This window comes from Cavia porcellus, unplaced genomic scaffold (genome assembly GCF_034190915.1).
Source record: "Cavia porcellus strain 051 isolate PalLab524CR breed Dunkin Hartley unplaced genomic scaffold, mCavPor4.1 scaffold_27, whole genome shotgun sequence".
NCBI lineage: Eukaryota > Metazoa > Chordata > Mammalia > Rodentia > Caviidae > Cavia > Cavia porcellus.
In genome coordinates this window covers 19,009,740-19,036,368 of record NW_026947510.1, presented here as the reverse complement: position 1 = coordinate 19,036,368, position 26,629 = coordinate 19,009,740, and the positions used below count along the sequence as shown (strand labels likewise).

General features: G+C 37.8%; 1 protein-coding gene across 12 annotated transcripts in view; it reads right to left on the bottom strand.

Annotated features, from left to right (window-relative positions):
- LOC134473504 (tRNA (cytosine(72)-C(5))-methyltransferase NSUN6) overlaps positions 1 to 26,629 on the bottom strand; it is a 46,568-nt gene that overhangs the window by 9,246 nt on the left and 10,693 nt on the right. For 9 of the 12 annotated variants that reach the window (XM_063237968.1, XM_063237970.1, XM_063237969.1 and 6 more), the window contains exons 4-8: positions 18,735 to 18,844; positions 18,255 to 18,408; positions 15,594 to 15,675; positions 5,835 to 5,954; positions 1,423 to 1,567 (exon numbers count right to left, since the gene is read on the bottom strand). In XM_063237968.1, coding sequence (XP_063094038.1) covers positions 1,423 to 1,567; positions 5,835 to 5,954; positions 15,594 to 15,675; positions 18,255 to 18,408; positions 18,735 to 18,844 — 611 coding nt within the window. Of the gene's footprint in view, positions 1 to 1,422; positions 1,568 to 5,834; positions 5,955 to 15,593; positions 15,676 to 18,254; positions 18,409 to 18,720; positions 18,845 to 26,629 lie in introns of all 12 variants that reach the window. The other 3 variants (XM_063237971.1, XM_063237975.1, XM_063237979.1) reach the window with 2 other exon arrangements.

Below are 26,629 nucleotides of genomic sequence, written 5' to 3'. Positions count from 1 at the left end.
AAAAAGAACGGTGCTAGAAAAACTGAGTATCTGCCTGTGGAAGATGAAGCAATCATTATCTCATGCCTTATATAAAAATAAACTCAAAATGGATTAAAGACCTGGAAAATGTAAAATACAATAGTAAGGAAAAAACACAGAGAAGGTTCACAGCACTACTCTAGACAATTATTTTTTAATATGACCCTGAAATTACAGCCAACAAAAGTAAAACTGATTTTTTTTTTTTTTTGTGGTTTTTTCGTTTTTATTGGTACCAGGGATCGACCTCACGACTGCCTGCTTGCAAGGTAGGTGCTTATGGCGCTGAGCTAAATCCCCAGCCCCTAGTAAAACTGATATTATGTGAAACTAAAAAGCTTCTGCACAGCAAAGTTAAGACTACACAGTGGGAAGAAGTATTTTCAAAGTATACATCCAACAGGAGGCTACTACTCAAAACACTTAAAAAAATCAAATAACTGGAAAATAAGAAGACAATCCAATTAAAACATGGGAAAAGGACAAGAATATTTCCTCAAAAGAAGACAGTGACAAGTACAGTACATCAAAAGATGCTCATCACTAATTATGGAAATGCTAATCAAAACCATCACAGGATAACATGTTATGCATGATAAGATGGCTAAAAAACAACATAATGGTGACAGCTCAAGTGTTACTAGGATGCAAATTAGTTATATCATCATGGAAAATGGTATGGTTCCCCCAAAAACTAATAATAAACTGACCATATAATCCACCAGTGGGAATATATGCACAGAAATTAAAATCAGTATGCCAAAGAAATACCTGTATCCCCATGGTCCTTACAGCATTATTCACAATAGCCAAGATATGAAGTCAACTCAACTATCCGGCATAGAAGAATGGTGTACACACACACACACACACACACACACACACACACAAGTAGCCTTTTCGAAAGGATATTATGTTATTTGTGACAATATGGATGAATCTGGAGTTCCTTATGCTGAGTAAAATAAAGCAGCAACCAAAAACAAACAAATAAATAAACAAATAAATAAACACTGTATGATCCCAGTTATATGCAGAATCTAAAACAGTCAACCTGACAGAAGCAGAGAGCAGCACAGGGTTACTAGAGATGGGGAGAACAGGCCAGGCATAGGGAGGTGCTGTCCAAAAGGTAGAGGTTTCCTGCTAGACAGGAAAAAACAAATTGTTGAAATCTGCTACATAGCATGGCAACTTCAGTTAATGGGAATTATGTATTTGAAGACTGCTTAGCGAAAATTTCAAATACCACAAAAAACAAATAATGGATGTGTTAATCAGCTTGTTTTGATCATGCCATGTTTGTACATACTGTGTATCAAAACACTGCAGGGTAATCCACAAATACACACAATGATGATTTGTCAGTTACACTAAATAAAAAAATAAAATTTAATTTACCTTGTGTGTCCTCAGTCATATCATGTTTAAGTGCCTTTGTTCCATCAAAGCAAAATGCTTTGATGGAATTCAGTCCTAACAACAAAGCATTCTGCTTTATTTTTTCCACTTTGTTGGGTATTTTATCCAGTGCTATTACTTCTCCCTAAAGAAAATAAAATTCACAAAACAAAGCATAAATCCAAAGCAGCGATGAAAATACAAAATTAGCTTGTGAAAAAATATGGTCCCATTTGTACTTTTAACACTGTATTCTTTAACAAACACATGGCAAATTTACACCAAATACTGAGGTCTTTCTTTTAAAAAGATACTCTTATCGGATAACTAATCTTATAACTATCTACTTTGAAACAAGGAATCAAAACTTCAAAGTGCTTGCAACCTACTCAAACTTAAAAAGCACTTGTAGTAGAATAAAAACTGGTGGTCAGCATAAAAGGATGATATATGTACACATACATATGAGGAACAAAAGCAAGAAAAAAGGAATCAATCCACATCTTATTTCACAATATTGTATTGTTGTATGTTTAAAATATCACATGAATGTCAACAATGCATGCCTGTATGGTGGTGGTGCTTTGGATTTATGCTTTGTTTTGTAAATTTTATTTTCTTTAGGGAGAAGTAATAGCACTGGATAAAATACTCAACAAAATGGAAAAAATAAAAGTTGCCAGCATAAAAGGATGTGGAGACAAACACCATGGCACTGTGGGTTCTCCTAAGTGGTGTTGTTTGGAGCTATTGGTTGTCTTAGAGGAGCTTCTCATGGCCAGCTTCCCTGATACGAATTTGGCCATTACCATTGGAGGAGCTCAGGACCTTGTCGTTCAGAGTGGCTGCTGTTCACTTTGGGAGAACTCTGGTCCTTATGTTAACATCACTTCCTGACTACAGAGGGGAAGAAGAGCGCTGTTTAATCTCTAGAAGTTTATCACACTGGCATCCTGATATGAATTCAGACCTTACTGGGGCTGAGGATGGCTGTGGTACTTTTGGTGGGGGAGCCCTGGTCTGTACTTTGAGCGTTGCTTCTTGGCTCCAGCGTAGGAGCCAATCCACTGGCACAGATTCTTTACTCCACTGGCATAGATATTTTATCCTCTACCACTGACCTTTGGGCCTTACCAGTGCAGATCCATAAAACAGACTTACGGGAGTCACTGTTATGGACTCTATAGACCTCCGTGGGACTCGTGGGAGGCACTGCCATGGGCTCTAGGGCTTCAGCTGGACTCACACAGGGTACTGCTATAGGATTCAGGCCCACAGCTGGACTCCTTGGGTCTCAATGTGTGGACAGATTTCCTGCACTTCTTGTATTTGACTCTAGGTGACCATCATAAAATAATACTATCAGTGATGTGTACTCAGTGTCTTGTTCTCCCTGCGGCCCCTAACTACAACACTACCCACTGAAAGCAAACATTAAAATCACTTATTTGATGTGACTGTTCACCTATAGAAGTGCATGAACTAATGCTATGAGACATCTGAGCTAAAATGCCTTTATAGGTAAATGAATGAATGCCACTTACAAAATCAGCCCTCTATAATATTTTGAGCTATTCACATAAAATTTCTGTGAGTTCTAGCAATTAAAGCCAGAAAATCAGAAGCCAAAAAGCTCTGTATCACAGCAAAACAACCTGGAACAGTATTAAAAATATTTCAAAAATCCTCATATATGGTAACACATCAGTTAAGTCAAAGTCAATAAAAATGAGAGATCACCACCATATAGGCATGCATTGTTGACATTCACGTGATATTTTAAACATACAATGATACAATATTATGAAATAAGATGGTGGATTGATTCCTTTTTTCTTGCTTTTGTTGCTCGTATGTATGTGTACACATATATCATCCTTATATGATATGTACATCAAATTCTCTGCTTCACAAGAGAAAGAAATTTATAGTATAGACAACAATAAAGAATATTTGCTGATAATGCTCCCACACTGTGACAGACACTTACTGGGGCTCAGCCTTGTCATTTGCTTGGCCCTGGGGGCCATGGTAAATGTGGTGAAACAGAGTGCTCAACTCTGCTCTTTGCCATCACCAGTCCCCAGCTACTACCCTTAGTGGGCTCACTCTCTTGTCTTTGCAGAAAAAGTACAGACCAGAAAGGCAGGGCAGCACCACAGCTGTCTCACCTGAAGTCACTTTAGAGAACTGAAAGCCATACAAACTGAAAACCATACAAGTGAATGACTCAACCCTAAATTACCAGAACCCCCTAACCAAGCTGGAGCTGACCAGGAGCCCCGAAGGTATCAGCTGAATCATGCAGACTCCTGAGCCCAACAATCACTTATGTGTATGCTACTAAGTTTATATTTTTTTACATTGCATTTTAAAGTCAACTAACTAGTTGAAAACACCTCTTACTAGAGAGAATAAAAGGACTTCAAGGAACTACACCATACGGGGCATTACTATCACTATCTCAAAGCATATCAATCTACATTTAAGCTTCCATATAGATTAAAAAAAGGATTTGTATTAAACACAACTCCATAAAATGAACCTTTGTATTTCATTTTAAGCACTACAAGCATTTAAGGCATTTTTCCATCAAGGTTTTCCTGCTACTAAATTCTTGAAGTATATTTTTTCTGTATTTCTCACTATGTAATATCATGCATATTGATTCCTCAAAATTTAAACAGGTATCTTTTTCTATTGGAGAGATTCCTTAAAACTGAAGCTACTTGTTGAGGTTGTATCAGGGACACCGCAAATTCTATGTATAGTGAATATATATAGTACATATATACATAGTGAATGTGTGTGTAATGCAAAGATAGTACTCCTGGGCCTTCAATTTACTTACTTAAAATATGAATCTTTATATATATATATATATATAACATAATATATAGATATGTAAAAATATATAATGTATAGACATATAAATATATATAAATAATATATATATATTTTATCCCCTTGGCTTATAATACTGTATTTTCAGAAATTCTAACAGAGTTAAAGTTACACACTAAAGTGTAATGGGAATTTTCATCAAATTCTTTGGATAATTAATATACTAATGGAGTATAGCTCAGTGGCATGGCACCTGCGGGGGAAGTACAAGGTCTTGAGTTCAGTTCTTGGTTCAAAAAAAAAATTAATATATTAATAAAAGGAAATATATAGCTTCAACCTAATGGTAGATATTTCTACTTTTTTCAATGAACTATTGCTTGCAAGTCCCTTGAGACTGTTAAGAATTATCAAATGTAGATGAAAAATGAGTTTATCACTTTGGAAAGTGAGAGTATCTTCTATCAAGTAAATCAGCTAGAGCAAAGGGGCTTTTGTAAGTCTGCCATAGGTAAGTTTTTTACGTCAGTTACATACTTTCTTATATATACACTAGTACTACAATCATAACATCTTTTTCGACCATTCCTCAGACAGTTTCCAGGTAATCAGACTCTTCTGTTTCCCTCCTACACTGCCAGCCATTCCTTATATCTCCAACTTATGAATGCTGGTATTCACTATTCACATGGCTCACTGTTTGGAACCTTTCTCTTCTCCATCAGCCTGTCCGTATGTTGATGGTTCCCAAATTTTTATGTGCAAAGCAGACCTCTCCCCTAGACTCTGGTCTCACAGTTTACTGCCTGCTCATCTCAGACTGAACCCAGAGCCAAGCACACGCTAGGTAAGTACACTACCACTGAGCCACACTCTCAACCCTCCAATGATTTCTGAACATAGATAAATCCAGCCTACAAAAAAAAAGGAAACAGCTTAGCAAATACACACGCAAACAAAGTAAAACTGAAATCAAAGTTATCAAAAGCCAGGCTTACTTAAATTCTGTGCTCATGAAACAGGCTTTAAAATTAAACCAGATCATACAGTTTATAAGATCCTTAAGACACACCTGTGTATATATTAGCTCCATATGTGTATAATTACCTAGGCTACCTATGGAGTTCAAAACCAGCCTGAACTACAGAAGATGCTGTATAAAAACAAACAAACAAACAAAAAATAAGTGTCAGGACAGTCTTAATAAGTGGCAATTATCTTTTCTTTTCTTTTCTTTTTTTTTTTTTTTTTTTTTGTAACAAGGTCTCACTGTGTAGGCTGGTTTAGCCTTTGAGTTTGTACCAGTCTGGCCTTGAATTCACAGTCATCCACTTGCTTCAGCCTCCTGAGTCTGCGATTACAGCAGTGTGCCACCATACCCAGGTATAAGTGGCAGCTGTCTACTGACCTTAAGCTACAGTGCCTGCCATAACCCAACAGTCCTCACTCCGGCTGAACAGGAAGTAAATTGGATTATGGTATCAGTGTGATCCCAAGTCACACACAGTCCCATCTTCACCACTGAAATCTGTAGCATGTTGACGACTTTTCTTGGGAGACAGACTCACCTGATCGTGCATCAGTGCTGCAATATGTGTTGCTTTACCTCCAGGTGCTGCACACAAATCTAGAACCCTCTCTCCGGGCTGAGGATGTAGAACGTGAGTTACTACAGCAGATGGTAAATTCTATAAGAAAAATGATGCAAGTACTGTTCAATGACTCTAATCAATTCTAATTTCAGAATTAGAGAGTGTAAAGGAAACTTTCAAGATAATTCAGCACAGTATCCTCAAATTTGGTAACAACAGTTTTTACAAACATACTAAGTCAAGAAAGTTGCAGTTTCCTAGAGTATACTATGATCTCATGAGAATTGCATAACATATCCATACAGGAAAACAGGGTCCAGGGGTTTAGCTCAGCTGCCTAAGTGCCTGCCTGGCAAGCACGAGATCCTGAGTTTGATGACCAATAACAAAAAGAAAAAAGAAAGAAAACACAGGACACATTTTCTACTCCATTCATTCAATTGTCAATTGATGGCAGTTTTCTACAAATAAATTGCTATCATCCTCTAAAGTAGTTCTCAATCCTGGATACACAATAAAGTCACTTGGTGAGCTTAGGAAAAAATCTGGTCCCCATACAGAAAAGTTAGATGAGGATTTCCAACGATGGGGTTGATAGTGGTGCTTCAAAAATCTTCCCCAGCGATTCTAACATGCATCTAGCTGTGCAGTAACGCTAGCCAGTGCATCTCCAACTTAGCTATAAAACCACCCAGTGAAGCTTCTCAGTGTTCCAACTCAGGCCTGAACCAGGAATAACTGAAACACTTCAGATGCTAGGGCCCAGATAGCAGAATTTATTTACTGCTCCCTGGTGGTCCACCTTTCTCTGACCCTTTAATCAAATGTTTGCAAGAAAACAGGCAGTCAGAGTTCAGTTTGAGGCATTATTTTTCTTTCCTCCAGTTAAACTAGAATATGATGACAGAGTATGTGTTCAGCCAGAAATAACCTATACATCTGAGAAACTGGATTGTAAGAAAAAGTTCTAAGAACAGTCACGGTATAAATTTCTTGAGTTTGTGGTCCCTGCACTTCTTGGAAGAGCAAATCATGCCCCTTGCAAATTACCCCTCTGACTCCTGTTACACCTGCTGTTCCCAGTCACATCCTTAGGGCACTGGGCCCTGGTAACGTTGTGGTGACCCTTTGACCAGGTGGTCTCATTTACTTGTATTTTCTATTGGGGCTTTTGACTGCACTGAGAGATTTAGGTTGCTGTGCTGGTTCCAACCAGGTGCACAAACTCCTCCTCCAGACAAGAGATCCACAACTGATGGAAAGGAAGCTGCATTAATTACCACATCCTAGCCACTGCCCAAATTCTACACAGAACCAGAAAACCTGACCCGGCCTCACTGTCCTCGACATATCTGGGCAGTGCCCATTCTCGGTCTTTGAGGGTGTATTTATTACCTGACCTGTAACACTGAGCCTGCAGAGTGCACTGTACTGTGTCTGAGTAAACACGCTTGCTACAAACTACGCCCTTTTGACTGTGTCTCATTTTGTGCACTCCCTGCCCACCTCAGGGAGGACTCAAGAGCCCACCCACCACAGGACTGAAAGCACTCCAGAGTAATTACAGTGACCAAACAAGAGCTATGAATTCTTCAAGGTGTAACTTCCTTTTCACAAGTTCACTGGTAACTGAACATTCAAGAAACTCATCAGTTTTCTGAAGCTGTAGGCCAGTTCAGGCAGCCAGGGGAAAGGAAGAGATAGGGAGGGAGGAAAAGGAATTATCAGTGTTATGTATGTGTACCAACTCCACACAAGGAATGCAAACACTACACACTGCAAACAGGTAGTAATGAAAAGTAAAGTATACATGCAAACACCGAATTTAAAAAACAATAGCACAGATTACTAGAGAATGTCATCTTGCATGAAGATGCAGTTTATGATTGAACTTTTTAAAATAAATTTTAAAAACACTTTGAAAACCCCAAGGACAGCTGAGCTTGCTAACACATGCTTGTAACCCCAACACTCTGGAAGCCTGAGGCAGGAGGATCTAAAAGTTCATGTCCCGCAGAGGCAAATGGTAACTTAGCAAGACCCTGTCTCAAAATATAAAAGGGAAGGCGGGTGTGTTTGCACACATCTGGAATCCAAGTACTTGAGAGGCTGAGGCAAGAGGATCAGCCAAGTTCAACAACAGCCTGGGTTCCATAGTGAATTCAAGGCCAGCATGAACTACAAAGCAAGACCTTGTCTCCAAAAACCAAGTAACAATAAAATAAAAACAATCGAGATAAAGGAAAGTAAAAAAGGGCTGGGGATATAGCTCCGTGCAAAGGTCCAGTGGTCCATCTCTGTTAGTTGGGTTGGGTGTGGTTAGATGGGACAGGGTGGAACAGAATCAAAGTAAAATAGCATCACAGATTTTCCTACTGGCCAGATTTTACACAGCAAACAGGAAAGAAAGCAGCAAACGAGAATATCACTTTGACTTCAGTTGCAACTTCTGTCCCAAGGAACCAAGTGTTTCAATGTATGCACAGCCCCACTTCCTCTCCAGTTCTTCAGTGAGCTGGGGTAGGGGTAATTTTCCTTCTTAATGACAAAATCCAGAAGCACAGGAGTTAAATGGCTGTTCCAGGAACATTATGAGCAAAACTACGAAAAGGAAACAGTCTCTAGTCTGGAGGTCTCTACCGTGCCAACAGCTGAGTTTTGAGGCCTAGGGTGAGGGAAGGCCTTATTCCTACTAGCAGCTGGATCAACAGCCCTAGTTTTCTTATTTGTATGGGAGATAAACCCATCAACTCTCTGGGGAATGTGGAGTGGTGAAAGCCAGGGAATCCTTCTTCACTGGCTCTGTTGGTAACACACATTTGCACAGCCTGGCAGTCCCCAGTGTTTACGTGTTTCCAGCGAAATCTGTTCTGTTAAAGACTACTGGATCATTTTAAAATCAGAGGGTACTGGAAAGTATATCAGTTAAGAATATTTTTATCTTGAAATTTGTCTTAAAAACTACCAATTATTTCGTATTGTTCCATCTCCAATAGGAAGCAGGTAAAAGTAGAAACTCTAAGCTATGTACAGGGCTCATCAAGCTAGTATCATACTAATAAACACTCACTGCCAAAATACACCACCTCTATACAAATCCTACTGTTTTTAAAATTCAGAACCAGAAAAGTAGACAGATGGTTTTATTCACTTACTCCTTTAATTTAAAGAATGCCTGCTATTGCACACACCAGACACCAGCCTGTGCACCACAGTTAAAAAGAGCTTGCCCCTTCCAGGAGGAAGTGGAGATTTCATCTCCTGTCCTGCACTCCTGTCCTTTTTATTATAAAAACTGTAACATGATATCTTCTTGTACATACCATAAATTACAAGAAATTTAATCCCAAAAGTAGCACAAAGCCCTTACAACTTAAAAGCATCAGACCTTAACAATTGATAAGTGACACATGAGACAAAAATTCCTTAATTACAAAGCCATGATATGTAGCGTTTTTATACTTTAAGGATCTAAGTGTACATAATGTACATTTATACAAATTAGCAGTCTTAGATCATGTAACAGATGAATGAACATAACAGTTAAGTTTTTACTTTTTGCTCTGTAGAAATAGTGTTTACTTTTAAATACATTTCCACTGATTCAGTATTCAAAGTGTGGTCCGTAAACCAAGGAGATCCAAAATCCTGGGAACTTGTCAGAAATATAACATTTCACAATTCACCCAGACATACAGTCAGAATCTGCATTTTAACAAACTTTACTAGATTTGTATTACATTTTCACAAAACAGTTTAGGAATATTGTTGTATATGATATGGATTAAAACTAAATTGAGAATAAGCCAAAGCTGGGACACTTTGAGCATTTAATAATTATAAAGACAATAATGAATTATAGACTATGTAAAAATAAAAATTTGTCAGTATATACTGTTAGTAAATAATAGGGTGTGAGGGACCTCATATTAAAATGTTGGCTGTTAAATATAGAGGTGCTATGGCTTATATCTAGATGTCTTCCTCAATCTCTTGTGAACATAGCAGAGAGCATTTTGGAGGTGGCTGAATGTAGGATGTGTGCTGCTGGGATCAAGAATGTGGTGTTGGGATTGATTCAGGTTGCAATGCTAGGATTGAGGTTGGGCAGCCTGGACAGGATATAAAAGACAGGACTGCTGTGGTCATTTGCCGCTTGCTGCTTCTGCCTGCCATGAACCGTTTTTCCTCTGCAATGTACCTCTGCAAAGTCACCCTGCCTTGGAGTTGGTCGATTATGAATTGAAACCTCTACAAACTGAGCTAAAATAAACCTTTCCTCCTTTAACTTTGGGTGTCAGGTATTTTGTCTCAGCAACAAGAAAACTAAGACAGAATTGTAGGCTGAAGTTGGAAAAGACATCTTGTAGTCATGACTAGCTCAGGCAATAATTATAGGTGGATGCTAAATCTCAGAGGAAATTTTAATGAGCAGTGTATTCAGATAATTTTTAGTCTCCCCACAGACTATTAGTTGCACAGGGAAAAAAAGTGATTTTATGTTTTTATGAAAAATGAGATGTTAAAAAGGTGACCAAAATGAACAAGGCCAATGAGAAACACACAGATGTGATGCAGACGTGATGCCCTCAGTCTGATACATCTGTGAACTTTTGTGCGACACATGACAGACAGCCTACAGCATCAATAAGTAAGGGAAAGAAAAGCAAAATAAGAAAGCTAAGGATTCTGCCTCCTTCTTATATAATGGAATTCCAATTTTAAAAAAGCACAGTCTATTGCAATAGTGGAAGCACATCAGGGAAAATGTTATTTCCCAAAGTACAACAATTAGACAACGGAAGACAAACTGAAAACAGAAAAGCCAAATAAGAAATAAAAGTTGACTATAGACAAGTGAGAATTTGCTACAATTAAGGGAATAAATAAAGTTTAAATTGTATAAAGCTTGAAGTTTAGTGTAAATCCAATGCATGATATTAAACAATTGTTGGTTACTATTTGGGGAAATCTAAAGGTTATTTCCTTTTAGGGTGGTTCACAAACTTGGATTTAATCACATTACATTTATGAAGTTCAAAATATACAAACAAATGAAAAGCCGATTTCCAGCATCCATCTCAGACCTAGTGAAGCTCCTAAATTTCCAGGGAACCCCCCATTGCCCAGCTATGGCAAGGCACTTCATCTCCGTGGTAGGTCAGAGTCCTTAATGCCGCCAGGGAATCTGCTCCTGTTTTGCAGCCCTTCCCAGGGTTATGTGTGGGGCACTGACATCAGTCAGGAACACATGCTCCAGGGCAGAAAGATCTAGGTTCACATTTTGACTTTGCTGATTTCTACGGATGTGGTATTCAACAAACCACTCGTTTATCACTTGAAAAATACTAACTGCCTACTGTGTGCTACACACTTCATTTCTTTAAGCCCCAATTTCCTTATCGGTGAGAGTAGAAGTCTGTGGGGAGTGCATGAAATAGTGAGTGTAAAACACACTAAGTGTTAGCTACTACTGCCATTATCATCTTTAGTAAGTTTCACTGGTCAGCGACTGGACATCTGGATAGATTACATAAACAGTTCCTGCAAAAGAAGGGACAAAAGTTCAGCTCCACTCTCGAATACAAAAGCTTTACTCCAACGGTAAAGTCTTATGTCATTTTTATAGAGTGGCAAAGAATACTACTATTATTATTAATTTTGGGGGCCTTTTTGTAAGGCAAGGTTTCACTACATAGTTCAGGCTGGCCTTGAACTCACTTTGTAGCCCAAGCTGGACTTGAATTTACGGCAATCCTCCTGCCACAGACTCCTAAGTGCTGGGATTATACGTATGCGCTGCCATGTTGCCTGGCTGCGAAGTACATTAGTATATTATTAGTCACAGTATGTCTCACACTGTGTACTTCATGAGGTCCTCATTAAGCTGATTTTAAAATGAAGAGCTGTGCTGATCTTACTATAGGTTGCAGGGTATTTAAAGAAAAAAATTGCACAGTACTATATTTTTTATTTTCCAAACTAAATATAGAATAAGCAGATATGTGGTCTTTTATTTTGCAACAGGGAAAAACAATACTGCAATCACTGTTGCTAGTGAGCAGTATAGATTTCGCTAACAATGATTCAGGCTATGTCATCAAATGATCACAAGTGCTTAAGAACAGATTATACAACAAGTAAAAAGCTAAAGCTAAGCAAACAACAAACCAAAGATGAGTCCTAAGAAATTATGTATTTGGTTATATCACTAATTATACAATTAGGTGACAATACATAGATTATTTTCCATTTTTCACCCCAGAAAGAATCGCTACTTGGTAAAATCTCTTTTGGTTTAATACTGGAGAAGAAAGTACATGCACCTGGTCTGTGCTGAGACTACCAATTCCTAGCAATATGCCTGAGGCAGGAGGTAAAAAGAAGTCAGGGCACAGAACATGAAGAGTTAAACTGAAGTAAGCCCTAAAGTCAGGGAGGGCCTAATGCAATACAAAGGGCAGAGCAAATGTAACTAATCACACTACAAGGAGCCTTAGAAGGCTGAACAGACAACACAGCCTGCTTCCTGGGCATCAAAGGGCTGGCAACCACCAGCGGCATCCCTGCATCCTGTCACATTCACCTGAACCAAAAAGCTGTATAAAAGACCCTGCACTTAAGCACTTACAGTTTTTCTACCTTGATGAACCCCCTCCCGGACACTGGGGTGGGAGCTTTCTTCTAATTCTTCCCAACTAATAAATAAGCACTCAGTCATTCCCTGCTCCTTGCAGTTTTGTTGGCACCAATATTATTTGCCCCAATATAAGGACAGAGAACATGGCACGGGGCAGGAAGTGGTTGTATGACCTTAGACAACAACCCACTAGATCTGATCTCAGTACTGTCAGCAGACAAGAAGGTGGATTTCTCTCAGAAGACAGATCTCTGGTTGTGAGGAAGTAGCGAAAGCTGAGGGAGCAACTGAGCAGCCCTGGCCAGGATGACGCCTTGGTGAGTACCCAAAGGCTCCTCCAGCGGCCCAACACAGACCCTGTAGAAAGATACCCACTTGCCCACTGTCCTGACCTGCACTCCTCAGTGCGGTGAGGTAAAGTTCTCTCAGTGATCTCCCAGAGCGACCTGACACTGGTAAGAGTCTTCTCTTAAGCCTCACTGGCTTGGCCCTCTTTTACGCTAGTAGGATAGATCTCCTCTTGTGCTATGTCTTGAGTAGATTTGCTAAAGTGGCCTATGCATAGGCTTTCTTTGGATTGAGAGATGGTCCTAACTTCTGTGGGACTTGCTGTATAGATTCAGTCCTGCTACAAAAAGACAAAGCTTCAAATCTGGTTTTTAAAGAAGTGATAGTAAACAAATACCCCATCTCATAATCTATGGCTCTTTTTTGTGATAAGGTACATGCTATACAAAAATGTACTATATATCTAAAGTTTAGATATATAGTACTTGCTTAAAAAATAGCCCATGGTTCATAACTAATAGTATCAACACAATTGCTGTGCTAAAATGTATCTTGCTTGTGATTTCAAACTTCCTATAAAAACATTATGCCAACTATCTACAACTATTTGATAAAATTTTGACTTCTAAGACAATCATGGTTGCTCTCACTTCAATACTGCTGCAACTGACTTCCTAGGTATTCAACAAAGGCTCTGAGACCAAAGCTAATTATGTAACTGCACTAAAAACAACCGTTTTGGTTCTGGTCTTACAAGGTCAGCAAGGATATGATACATGAGAGCCCTCTTTGTAAGCGTTTGCCTGGCAAAAGCAAAGTGGTGAGTTCAATCCCCAGTACCAAAAAAAAAAAAAAAAAAAAAAGACCTCATGCTAGAGGGAGGATCATAAAGAGAAACATGTTTCCATTCTTTCAAGGAGAGTCCTGTGGTCTAGCACAGGCCATAACTCATCCTGGCAGATGACACTGGCAGAGGGGCTAAGAGGCTCTGCATGTGATTCCAAAAGTAACTCCTGTCGTGTCTTAATTGACCTTTATATATGCCATAGGGTAATTCTAATTAATATGGGTATCACTTAAACTTGGTCTTAAACACACAGCCAGAAAATAGAACCAAACCATGTAAAAATATTAATAATAATTCAGGGTAAATATACAAGGGGTTCCAGGTCCTATATGCTGGCCCCTACTGACAGTGTCCAACTATACCTATATCTTGTCACTATTATGGTTCAATACGGCTAAGAATCCACAATAATAGTTCTACAAATTCAGTAAGAATCTTTTTTAACTACCTAGCTAAGCTAACACAGGGCCTTCTATAGCCTTGCATCTGAAAACTTACATGCTTATATAAAACTTATTATCTTTAAATGAGCCACACCAAATAAAGAAGAAATGTTGCTTTTATGCCAGTCAGTTTGACACAACAAGAGATATAACATAAAAACTAGCCAACTGTGCTTGCAAAGATCCACCAATATTGTCTAAGTCATAGAGATCATGGTCAGGGATCTAAAATTTGACATTCTGACTCCCCTAACAGGACCAACATTAATGCTCCTTGTAGCCTTGATATTTAGACCATCTTTTCTCAACTGCTTAATCAAATTTGTTTCTTCTCCCTCAACAGCTTTAAAGATGCAAACAGTCTCTCCAACAAGCACTCTTCCTGGCTTGTATTCAGGACCTTTAGATAGGATTCATAGTAGTGGGCTCTTTGGCTCCCAGCCATAGCCCCTCTCAGCAGAAGTAGTTTGCAAGACCCTTCACTGGCCACTGTACCCTAACCACAGTCAGTGTCACTAATGTTGAGGGTGGAAGCAAGCCAGGAGGTAGAATTTAGAAAGAGAGGGCACTGGTCCTGAACAGTTAAAGAAAGGGAGGTGGGGCTGGCAACAAATAAATTAGCATAACAAAATAGACTACTGGGATCTAATGAAGTGGAAGAGACAAAGAATGGGTCTTTACCAAATGAGCCAGACCTTGAAAGAAATAAAATGCAAATACAACAGCTTGCTTTTCAGACATGGAAGGTCTACCTACACCCAGTAACATCCTGCTTTCTGTCAGGTATACCAGTCCCCAAAACTGTATAAAAACCCAAAAGACCTAAATACCTATGATGTCCAACTTAAGGACCATCTTTCTCCAACTAACAGAGATTTTTTTCTTTTATTGTTTCTAATACACATACATTTGGTCATTCCATATCACTTGCTGTTTTGTCAACTTCAATCTTATTTGCTCCAAAACAAGGATTCAAGGGCTAAATTCAATTATAGTATCTTCATCTTACACTGTAAATATTGCTAGTATCACTTAACTAGCAGATTGTTAAAAACAATGTGAGTTATACGCATCAAAATAGTTTGTCACAATTCATAACTGCTGAAAAAAATATGGTAACAGTGAAGTATTTGAATCTTACACAGAATTACAAAAGGAACACTTAAATTAAGGTCAAATATGTGTATCAGTTAGTAGCAATTTAAAAGTTAGTCTGTAATCTCAGTGCTTGGGAGGCTGAAGCAGAGGATCCTTGTGAGTTTGATGCCACCCTGGGCTACAAGGTGAGTTCAAAGCCAGCCTCAACTGTACAGTGAAACCCTGCTTCAAAAAGACCAAATAAATAAATAAAGTTAATGTGAAAAAAAAAAAGAGTACTTGTAGTATTTTCTCTATTTAACCAAAGATAGATCATAATGTACACTATATATAAATAAACCACAAAATGCACTAATATAAGGGGGAAAATTCTCTGAAGTAAGTTTCAATGTCCGTGAATATCTTACTTTAATACTTACCTGTAAAAATAAGTAACCGGGCAGTACATTGTCAAATGATGGGCTCAGATATATTGGTTCTGTCATTCTTATACCTATACCTCTGAAAAATAGGAAACCTAACATTAACCCGCATCAATTACACAGCATCATTTCTCAAACATGTCAAGTATAAAATGATTTGCCTTTTTATAACTTTTACCTAACATGTAAATAATTAGAACAGTGCTGTGAATCGGTTTTGAATGTTGACCTCAAGGAGAGGCCAGAATTAAAAAGGATAAAATGGCAAAACTTTGACTTGCACAAGAGTTTCTTTAGAATTCTGGATAAATTAAAAAGTAAAGAATATCTGATTGCAGAATTGTCCTAATCTTTCCAGTAACCAACATATAACCACTGTTAATAACTTTCCAGTCAACAAACATTTCTTGACTATTGAGTTTATGAGGTACTATTCTAGGTACTTGTATAAAAGCTGAAAAAATTCCTAGAGTCCTGCTGGTGCTAAGCAGTGACAAGCACAGTACTACTCTCATCTTTTTATAGAGTAACTGTCCAGGGCAGACTTAACTGGAAGATGATCTTTTCTACGTCTGTCCCACTTCATGAGTGGCAGTGTTGCTGATAAACAAGGGAAGGGCCAGGCCATGGGGAGGCAGTGACGTGCACGGCAATCACAGAGGTGACCAGAGACCACTGAGGGCAGAGAGAGCATATACACATTGTTAGAGAAAGCCAACAACTTTATTTTTAAATGGCTGCTTTCTTCTCCCACCAACAAAGAAAACATTATTCACAGCCTGGCACCTCAGTGTAATTCCTATAAGCCCAGCGACTTGAGAAACTAATGCAGGAATGCAAGATTGAGGTCAGCCTGGGAAACCAAAGAGAGATTTTGCTCATAGTAAAATGCAAAGTGGCTGGGGATACAGTTCCATGGTAAAGCTCCTGCCTACCAATATTTAGGCCCTGGTTATAATTCCCAGTACTGAGAAAGAGAAAGACGGGGAGGGAAGAGGAGGGCAATAGAAAGAAGGAAGGAAAGGGAAGGGAAGGGGAGAAGACTACTCAGCAAAGTAACTGTAGCCAGGACATCAAGTAAGCAAATGAAAAGTATACCACTAATAATGACTAACAGACGCAATCAAAATACCAGTTCTTATTACAGATCCACACACAGCCAACAGCTACATAATCTTTATAGTCACAAAGCCTTCTAAGAACAAAATCAGTTCTTGGCTGTTTATAAAGTATTACTGTCACTGGGCTGGGTCTGAGGGTTCCTGAGGCTGAAAATAAGGAACTTAACTCATTTACTTTTTAAAAGTGATTCTGTAGATTTGTTGACTCCTGTCATAGAAAAAGAATTTTCAGGACTCATCAATAAAAGAGGCCAGAGAAGGTTTGATTAGAGCTAAGAGAATGCTTTCAAGAATGGAGTGTGGAGGGGGCTGGGGATTTAGCTCAGCGGCATAAGTGCCTGCCTTGCAAGCGTGTGGTCGTGAGTTTGATCCCTGGTACGGGTAAACATACAAGAGTGGAGTGCGGGTGCTCAGAAAAATGAGGCAGCTACCAGCTGGAGCAGGGCACATTTAAAGGCTGCCTTCAAGACGGTGATCCAGGGCATGTATTCCCAGTCTGCTGGGTTACAGGGCCCGCCATCCTCTGTGGCACATGAACTGAAGTGGAGATTTGCTGTTTGGAGTTAGGACATACTGTCTCCAAAGCAGCTGCTTTTTGGGTTGGAGGACAGGGCGATTTGCAGAAGTACCTAGTGTCTGGGGACAGGTTATTATAAAGGGCCTTTAGAAATTTAACATTAAATTAGGATGGAAGGAGGGTGACATAAACTAGAGTGGCCTCCAGAAGCAGGAAAACAGCTTGTCTGGAAGCCAGTTTTTTTTAAAAGTAGAATTTTAAAATCTCAACTTCTCAGTCTCCTTTCTACTTAGTTTTATTTCTTCTATCCTAATCTCATTGCTCTCCATTCAATGTTCTGTTTCTTTAGAAGAATTAATTTGAAACATACAGAAAAACCTCTGCAACATGGGAAAGTGACCAGGGTTCTAGTCTAGTTCTGGACAGACAAATTGACATGGTTTTGTAGGTTGTTAACCTTGGAGCACTGGTGCTGTCTACAGCATTCCTAACACAAGTAAAATATGAACCTAGTTTATCTATGAATTTATTCAGAGCCACAAGTGGCTAGAGGTAATTTAGAAGTAATTGTATCTTTATTTTGGATTGAATAAATCCAAACATTATGAGTGTTGGTTTTCTGGTACAGATATTTTTAATTTACATTAAAATTATAAACTTTTCTGACTAAAATGTTAAACAGATCTAGATGAGTCATCTAACTCACTTTCTATCAAGATAAGCTTCAATGTTCTTCAAAGACATAAAAATTTTCAAATCATTAAAATTCAAAAGGACAAGTAAAATCATTTAATAATTACATTATGACTAGTCTTAATTGGACTTTTAGTCTCATCTTTCACCCTTTTTAAAATAGTAAGATTTTTTCCAAAAATCATGGAACTATGGATAAAATATTTTCCTATTGAATTAACATTAAAGACGTATTCATACAATGCAACCAGATAAATTTACATTATTTTTAATAATCTTGATACATAGAAAGCATGTTTGTTTCTCCCATAACACCCAGTGACATACTTCAGTTCGCATAGGCCACTGAAGATTTCTTTGCGGCTTCGTGCAGAAATTCCATTTCCAAGAAACACTTTTGTTCCATCAAACTCTCTGGCTCCTTTCTTACATTTCCCTTTAATATCGGAGTACACAGAAATAACATCTCCAGCTTTCATAACTAAGGAAAGGAGAAAATCATGTTACAGTGATCTGCTCTTTGGCAGGATAGTAGTCTCTAAGTAGAATGGGAATCTCTAAGAACATCAATAGTGGATGAGCACGTCAGGCTTGCTCATTAATCTATGAGCAAAAACACATTACAGAAAACTTTACATGCATACCTAATTTGCTCATCCTTATCAGATAGTCCTTATTGGCGATATTAAATGCAAAGCTTGGAATATACCTTTTCGAAAACTGAAAAGCATCTCAGTTAAATAAAATGAACTTCCCATTCAATAATACACGAGAATTTTAGAGAACCATTTACCTTACAGTACTTACAGCTCGAAGCTGACACAATTCCTGGAACATACACGTGGGCTCCTCGCAACACTGCATTGCCACACTGGGCCCCCACAACAGCTTCACACTGCTGCTTTTTTATGTTCTTTCTAGTTAAGAAAAGAGAAATTATTTAACAAAGTAAGAGTCTTCCTTTAGCTATAAACTTTTTCAAAGTTTCAATATAAACTCTATAAAAATACTATTAGACTGTATTGTCATGAATAAATGAGGAAAAGAAAGCTGAAAAAAAAAAGGGGGGTGTAGAAGAATAGTTATAAAAGGGGAGGAAAGAAGGGAGAATGGGCACTTGAAAGAAGAAAACTTCCAAAGAGGTCCATCTGGGGGAAGGCAGGCGAGTGGCACAAGAAATTGGTTAATCACTGAACAAGCATTACTTTTCCTAGAATAGCATAGGAGGATAATGACCTTCTGTTGCTTTCAAAGACTAAAAGAGTACAATACACAAGGTATTAAAAATATTGCTATAGTGATAAATTGTTGCATGATAAATTATGAATCAACTGTGTTCCATTTTCTTTCACGATGTCCAATTATCAAATCTCCATCAACTTCACAACTTTATGGTATGCAGGATGTTCCTGGGCCTATCCATTCACACTGCTGCTTTTCTGTCTTTTTTTTTTTTTTTTAAGACAGTAGGGACCAGGACTTTGGCACTAAACCACACCCACAGCCATTTTAAATTTTTTATTCTGCTACAGGATCTCGCTCATTTGTGCAGGTGGTCTTGTGACCTTGTCTCAACCTCCATCAGGGCTGGGACTGTAAGCATGTACTGCTGTGGCTCTTTGCCTACTTCTTCAAGATGCAAAATAGGCCATTGAAAATTTCTTTGTGGCTTAGTGCCTACAATCCTCCAAGTTCTAAAATACGTCACTGTCTTCCCTCCCTTTGTACTACTTTACATCTCAGCAAGACACGATTTCAATAACCATTTAAAATATAACTCATGGAGCTGGCATGTGCCACACGCCTCCCAGCTACTCTGGAGGATGAAGCAAGAGGATCACCTGAACCTGCAAGTTTGAGTAGCATTAAAAAAAAAAAAAGCACAAAGTCTATGTTTAGTCTTCTAAACTCTAGACTAGCATTTCTAGCTACTCGCAGGTAGCTACACATTGATGCTCCACCGCTACTTGACAAGTCTGAAACAGTATTCACTTTTTCTCTTTCAAATCCTTGGAATGACCCTAAAACTTTTCACTGTATATTTCCAATTGTTTTCCTTCCTTCCTTCCTTTCTTACTTTCTTTCTTTCTTTCTTTTTGGTAGGAGGAATCGAACTTAGAATCTCACACTTGCCACACAAGCACTTGTGCCGCTGACCTATATCTCTGGCCTAATTCTTTTTTATTTTTATTTTTATTTTTTTTTTATTTTAAAGAGATTAAGACAAAACAGGAAATAACAGAGCAGATCAGAACAGAACAATGTAAGCAAAACAGTATTTCATCAGAAGACAACCCGTAATTAACAGTAACTACCACGATGTTTCTTTGAAATAGTTGAGTAAAACTTCATATACAATAGTATCAAACATAACAATATAGTATAAAAACACTCAAGAGAATGAGAGTATTACAGGGTTTTCAGAACCAAATAACAGAAAACAAACAATGGCTACTACATTATCTCATTTTCCATAGGAAATTTGTTTATACTTTCACACGTAATATAATTCCAATAAAGTGCAACATGATAGAGCCAATGGAAACACAAGAGCAAGAGCATGGTAGGACTTCAGAGTAAGATGATATTATATCAGTACTGGCTATTATAATGACTTGTTTCTCTCAAATTAGCTGTTCATACCATCGCAGATAATAAAATCAAAAACCAGGACAAATACACTACCAACTGCAATTATCATAAGGCTTCAAAACAATGCAATGGGGAATCATGATTACCCTAAATTCTTATGTACTCTTAGTATTTCTTACACTAAAGAGACTACAGTATTTATACATGAGTTTGACTTATTTCCCTTATGAGTATGGTCTCAAGTTGCCCCCATTTATAAGTAAATATCTCAATGTGATCATTCTTAATAGCTGAGTAGTACTCCATTGTACAGAAATACCACATCTTTTTTATCCATTCCTCAGTTGATGGATATTTAGGTTGTTTCTAAGATCTGGCTAATTACAAATTGTGCTGCTATAAACATGGGTGCACATATATTACTGTGGTATGATGCTTTTAGTTCTTCTGGGAATATGCCCAGAAGTGAAATAGCTGGGTCAAATGGGACTTCCAATCCCAGATTTATGAAGAATCTCCAGACTGACCTCCATAGTGGTTGCACCAGTCTGCACTCCCACCAACAGTGCAGGAGAGTTCCTTTTTCCCCACAGCCTCTCCAGCATTTGTTGGTAGTTTTCTTGATCTTGGCCATTCTTTCAGAAGTAGATGGAATCTCAGTGTTGTTTAAATTTGCATTTCTCTAATGACTAACGATGAACATTTTTTCATGTATTTGCCATTTGTATTTCTTCATCTGAGAACTGTGTATTCATCTCAGATGCCCACTTTTGGATTGGGACCTTGAGTTTCGGGGATCTGATTTTTTTTAAATTTTTATGTGTTTTAGACAGAAGTGCTTTGTCTGAGGGACAGTTCACTAAGATTTTTTCCCAGTTTGTGGGTTTTCTTTTCACTATGCTGGAGATTTCTTTTGACATGCAGAAACTTTTTAATAAGATGTGATCCCAGTTACTGATTCTGGGAAGTAGTTCCTGTACGGTTTGATTCCTGTTCATGAATTCTCTACCTACCCCTATGTCTTCAAGATGTTTGCCTACTTTGTCTTCCAAAAGATTTAGTGTTTCTGTTTTAATATTCAGATCTTTGACCCATTTAGATTTTAGTTCAGAATATGGTGATAGGCATGGGTCTAGTTTTAATTTTTGGCATATGGAGAGCCAGTTTTTCCAGCACCATTTATAAAAGAGACTGTTGTTTTTCCAGTGAACGTGTTTGGCCCCTTTATCAAAGATAAGGTGGTTGAATAGGTTGGTAGTTGTGGTTGTAACTTCTATTCCATTGATCTTCAGATCTATTTTGATTCCAGTACCATGTTGATTTTATTATAGTAGCTTTGTAGTATAATTTCAATTCAGGGATTTTGATGCCTCCTGCCTTGCCTTTGCTGCTTATAATGGCCTTCACTATTCTATGTCTCTTCTGGTGAAAGATGTATTTTAGGAATGATTTCTCTAGGTCTTTGAGGTATGTTGATGGTATTTTCACTGGGATTGCATTGAATCTGTGTAACAGGTTTGGGAGAATGGCCATTTTCACAATATTTATTCTCCCTGTCCATGAACAAGGGATGTCCTTCCATTTTCTGAGATTTTCTTTGATTTCTTTTTTTCAGGGTATTTTAGTTTTCCCTGTATAGATCTTTTATTTCTTTCGTGAGATTAATTCCTAAGTATTTCATTTTTTTGGATGCTAGTGTGAAGGGTGTGGCTTCTCTTATTTCTCTCTCCGTAATTTTGTTGTTAGTGTATAGAAACGCTGTTGACTTCTGAGCACTGATTTTGTATCCAGCTACACTGCTTAATTTATTATATCTAGGAGTCTTTCAATGGAGTTTTGGGGGTCTTCTATGTAGAGTATCATGTCATCTGCAAATAATGATAATTTAACTTCCTCTTTTCCTATTTTTACCCCTTTTATTTCTCTCTCTTGTCTAATTGCTCTGGCTAGTATTTCCAGTACTATATTGAATAGGAGCAGTGATAAGCAGTGTGCCTGATTTTAAGGTAAAGTCCAGCCTAATTCTTAATAAGGCAGTATTATCTACTGAGACAGCAAATAAGAAGTCTTAGAGCTATGGTCTAACGGTATCTGCCAAAATGCATGGATTGGAAACTTAATCCCCCATGCAACAATAATGGGATGTTGCTTTTGGGAGGTATTTAGGGGAGAAAATTATTTTTACATTTTTAATCATTTAAGAAAACTGATTTATGGCCACTACCAGAGAGCTCACAATGAATTAATGCTGCTACAAAAAGGGCTTTCAGAAATGTGTGCCCTCCTTCTTGACTTTATATGCTCCACCACTGGAGGACACAGCAAGAAAGCTGTCACCAGTGCCTATACCTTGATGCTGGGCTTTTTCACCACCAAAACTATGCAGAATTTCTTCTTTATAAATTAGTCTCAGGGATACTTTTAGAGAAGCGAAAAGCGAGAATGATACCCAGCACAATCTTCAAGCCCTAATTCCTAAAAGTAGACACTCTATGAGTCACTAGGCCATGCTTTCCCCTTCTGACAGCCTCCTGGGCCCATTCTCTGACATCAGACTTGCATCATCTCTTAATCAATTACAAAGCACACTTTGTTCCTTTTACCTTGATTGGTTTCCAGATTTTCCTTCCACCTCTAGTGTTCTGCAGCTTCACTCTGAAGTATCACTATATGGATTGTTTTGCTTTGAGACCTGTAGTTCTAACAGTAATAGTTCTAACAATCCTGGAAAATACTTAATCATCACATTGTTTTACTACTGTTTTCCCCCCAATATTTCTATAAGTGGCACTCATTAGAAATGTGAAGAAACTTCTTTCCACTATGTGATTTTTATTTTTGTATTTTTTTCTCTGCTGCATTCTAAATAATTTCCTGGGTTATCAACAAATTCAGTAACTATAATTTGGGTCTAGTTTAACTTGTGGAATATTTTTAATTTTAATGCCTTTTTTATTTCCATAAATTCTGTATCAGTTCTACCTTTTCTCCTCTCAGGTCTTTAATCATTTAAGAAAACTGATGTATGGCTACTACCAGAGAGCTCTATTTGTTTATGTTTTGGGAGAAATCTACCTCTGTAATTTATGGTACATGCTGATTTTTCACTCTTGGTGGTTTGATTTCTCTTAACAAATGAGAAAGTGTGTAGCTTGGATTCAAAGTGCATAGTGACAAATGTTTGTACTTGGGAACCTGAAGCAAGTGGACTTCAAGTTCAAGGGCAACCTAGACTGTGTATTCTGTCTCCAAAAAACAAGAAAAGAAAGAAAGAGGAAGTGAAAGAAGGAAGGGTGGAACAAGAGAGAGGAAAGAAAAGAGGGAAGAGAGGGGGAACTAAAAAGGGAAGGGGGAAGAGGGAGGAGGAAAGGAGAAGTTTACCACTCCAGGATGGTTTTGCTAGGCTTGTGCCAAGTACCTCAACAATTTCATGGGACTAAATCTTTATGTCAGTTTCCTAGACTGTAAGTTTCAAGATCATTTGAGTAGCAAGAGTTTGGAATTAACACCTGTATGATGTACAGAATCACTGTTCTGAGTTCTTACAATTATTTTTTTTCAACCCCGAGAGACACTTCCTCACCACACCTTTACATTGACAGACACTTCTCAACCCTTGTATAACACTTGTTATTAAAATCAAAGACTAGAAATTTAGAAAACCAACCAGCGACCTCCTTTCTAATACCCCACCCCCTAGTATCAATTCACATGCTTATTACTGTTTTTTGGTTATTCATTTCTAATGCCTAAATAATTCACTTACTTTTTAATCACTCAGCTATGCATTTTTATAGTTTATTTAGCATTCCTTAGTATACAAAATAGGAACATTTTCAGGTTATCTAGTTTAGTGGACTATATTGAAACCAAAAGAGAGAAAAAGCTTCATAACTTGCCTCTAGTTCTATAATTTATCTTCTGTAAAAAAGTTGAAATTTTGACTGTATCCTGATGTAACAAACTCATTTAATACCATGATCCACTATATGGGCATGTGTGTGGACATACATCTATCTGTAACAAACATTCCCTTGAAACAATACTTTCTCTACGTGAATTGTAATAACATAAAATATTTGACTTGCTTTAGAAAATGATCATTAAAGACCATTAAGTTAACTTTACAACCCACTAATGAGTAACTATTACCAATATATTTCTAAAATACAGGTCCAATCATCATTTAATAAAACTATGATTCATGTATTACCCAGGAGGGGGATTCCTTAGTTTTTAAAAGCCCTTTATTTTCCTTTATATCTCACAGTCTACCTCTCCCAACTTCCACAGTCTAAACTTTCACTCATCCTTCTGAAAACTAATTCAGCTGCTAAGTTTGATCACTTTGGTCATAACCACCACTTTTAAATTTTTGTTATTTTCACTTACACCTTCTCTCTACTTCACATAACTCTGCCCACCTTACCCTATTAGCTTAATTTCTATTCATCCTTCCATTCAACTAAGAGAATGTCTGCTTAGAAAAAATCTTTACGAATTTCTGTGTACTTGGTCCTTCTTATTCTATGCTCCACTGGTATTTAATTTATACTTCTGCTATGGCAATCATAACACTGTGACTTGTACCAAAAATCCCTGCCTTTAGGCTGATCAACTGTGTCTCATTTTCTTTTAAGACTCTTGCATCCTTTTTTTTTTCTTTTTTCTTTTGGTACCGGGGATTGAACTCAGGACCTCATGCTTGCCAGGCAGGTGCTTATACCACCCAAGCTAAATCCCTGGCCTAACTCTTGCATCTTATACACAGCATAAATTTAAAAATAGGTTTTGTGACATTTTAAGAAAGTTAGGAGAGGAGTCAGGGATATAGCTCAGTGGCATTGCACCTGCCTGGCAAATGCGAGGTCTTGAGTTTGATTCCCAGTACCAGGGGAGGGGGGAAAGACAGCAAAGAATGAAATCTGGAATGGACAATTGTGCAGAAAAGAGATAATATACCAGGTTTTTCTAGGCCTGGTGGCATATGTCTGTAATCCTAGCACCCAGGGATAGCTGAGTCAGGAGAATCACCCTAAAGTATTTAATGAGACCGTGTCTCAAAAAATGACCAGAACAACAACAAAGAAGAAAACTCAACAACAACAAAAGAAAAGCAAGCCTAAATTGCTACCCTTTGAAAGATTGGCCCTTCATTAGTGTTGGGGAATTTAGAAGACAGGAGGACACCCCCTAGATATTCCTCGTTTAATGAATATTGGGAGCTATGATCCATCTTTTTCAGTACAGTTCTGTACATCTTGTCTATAGAGCCTCAAATGTGTGTTTTGTACAGCACACCATATTTATACAATACTAATTTTGCTCCCTGTACCGTGTAGTACTATATATAGTTTTATGTTACACATCACAATGCTGCATGTCAAGAATTATGCAAATGAAAGCAAAGCCTTCAAGTTGGAGGTTCCTTTGACTGTTTTGTTGTTCTAAATATTGTAATATACGCACTATACACAATTCATCATTTAATAAACAATTTATTTAACAAGCTAGTAGCAGTACTAGCCCTCCCATTAAAGAATGTCTGTATTAACTGGAAGAGTGGTTCATGGTACAATGTAGTGTAAACAAGAAACCTTCACCAAGATGTTCAATTTTATCACCTGTGCTCACCAGCACAGAAGGTATGCTACAGGAAAAGATCTACTAAAAGTACTCTGAGAAAACATGTATCATCAGCTGTAGAGGTGTGCTCTTTACCCAGCCCATTCTGTCTAGTTCTTGAGCAAACTGTGAATCAAGGTGCAAATATTTCCAGTAGTGAGTGAAAAGCACCAAGGATGTGTTCAACATTTAACAGGGACCCTATGTATACAGTACAAAAAATAAAATAAACCAAAGGCAGATAAAAAATGTACAAAATAGGAAAATTTTCAAATGTCTCATTGTATTTTCAAAGAAACTACAAGACTTCCAAAAAGGGTATAAGAAGAAAAAAATTAAAAAGTGTGAACTTGTAGAGTTCAGAAAATAAAGGATAATGGAAAGCATTATCCAGAAGCAGGGAGAGGTATCAATTGCTGAGATTTACTGAGTATCTATAATGTGCCATTCACTATTCTAAACTCACAAAATCTTGAAACTAGGAA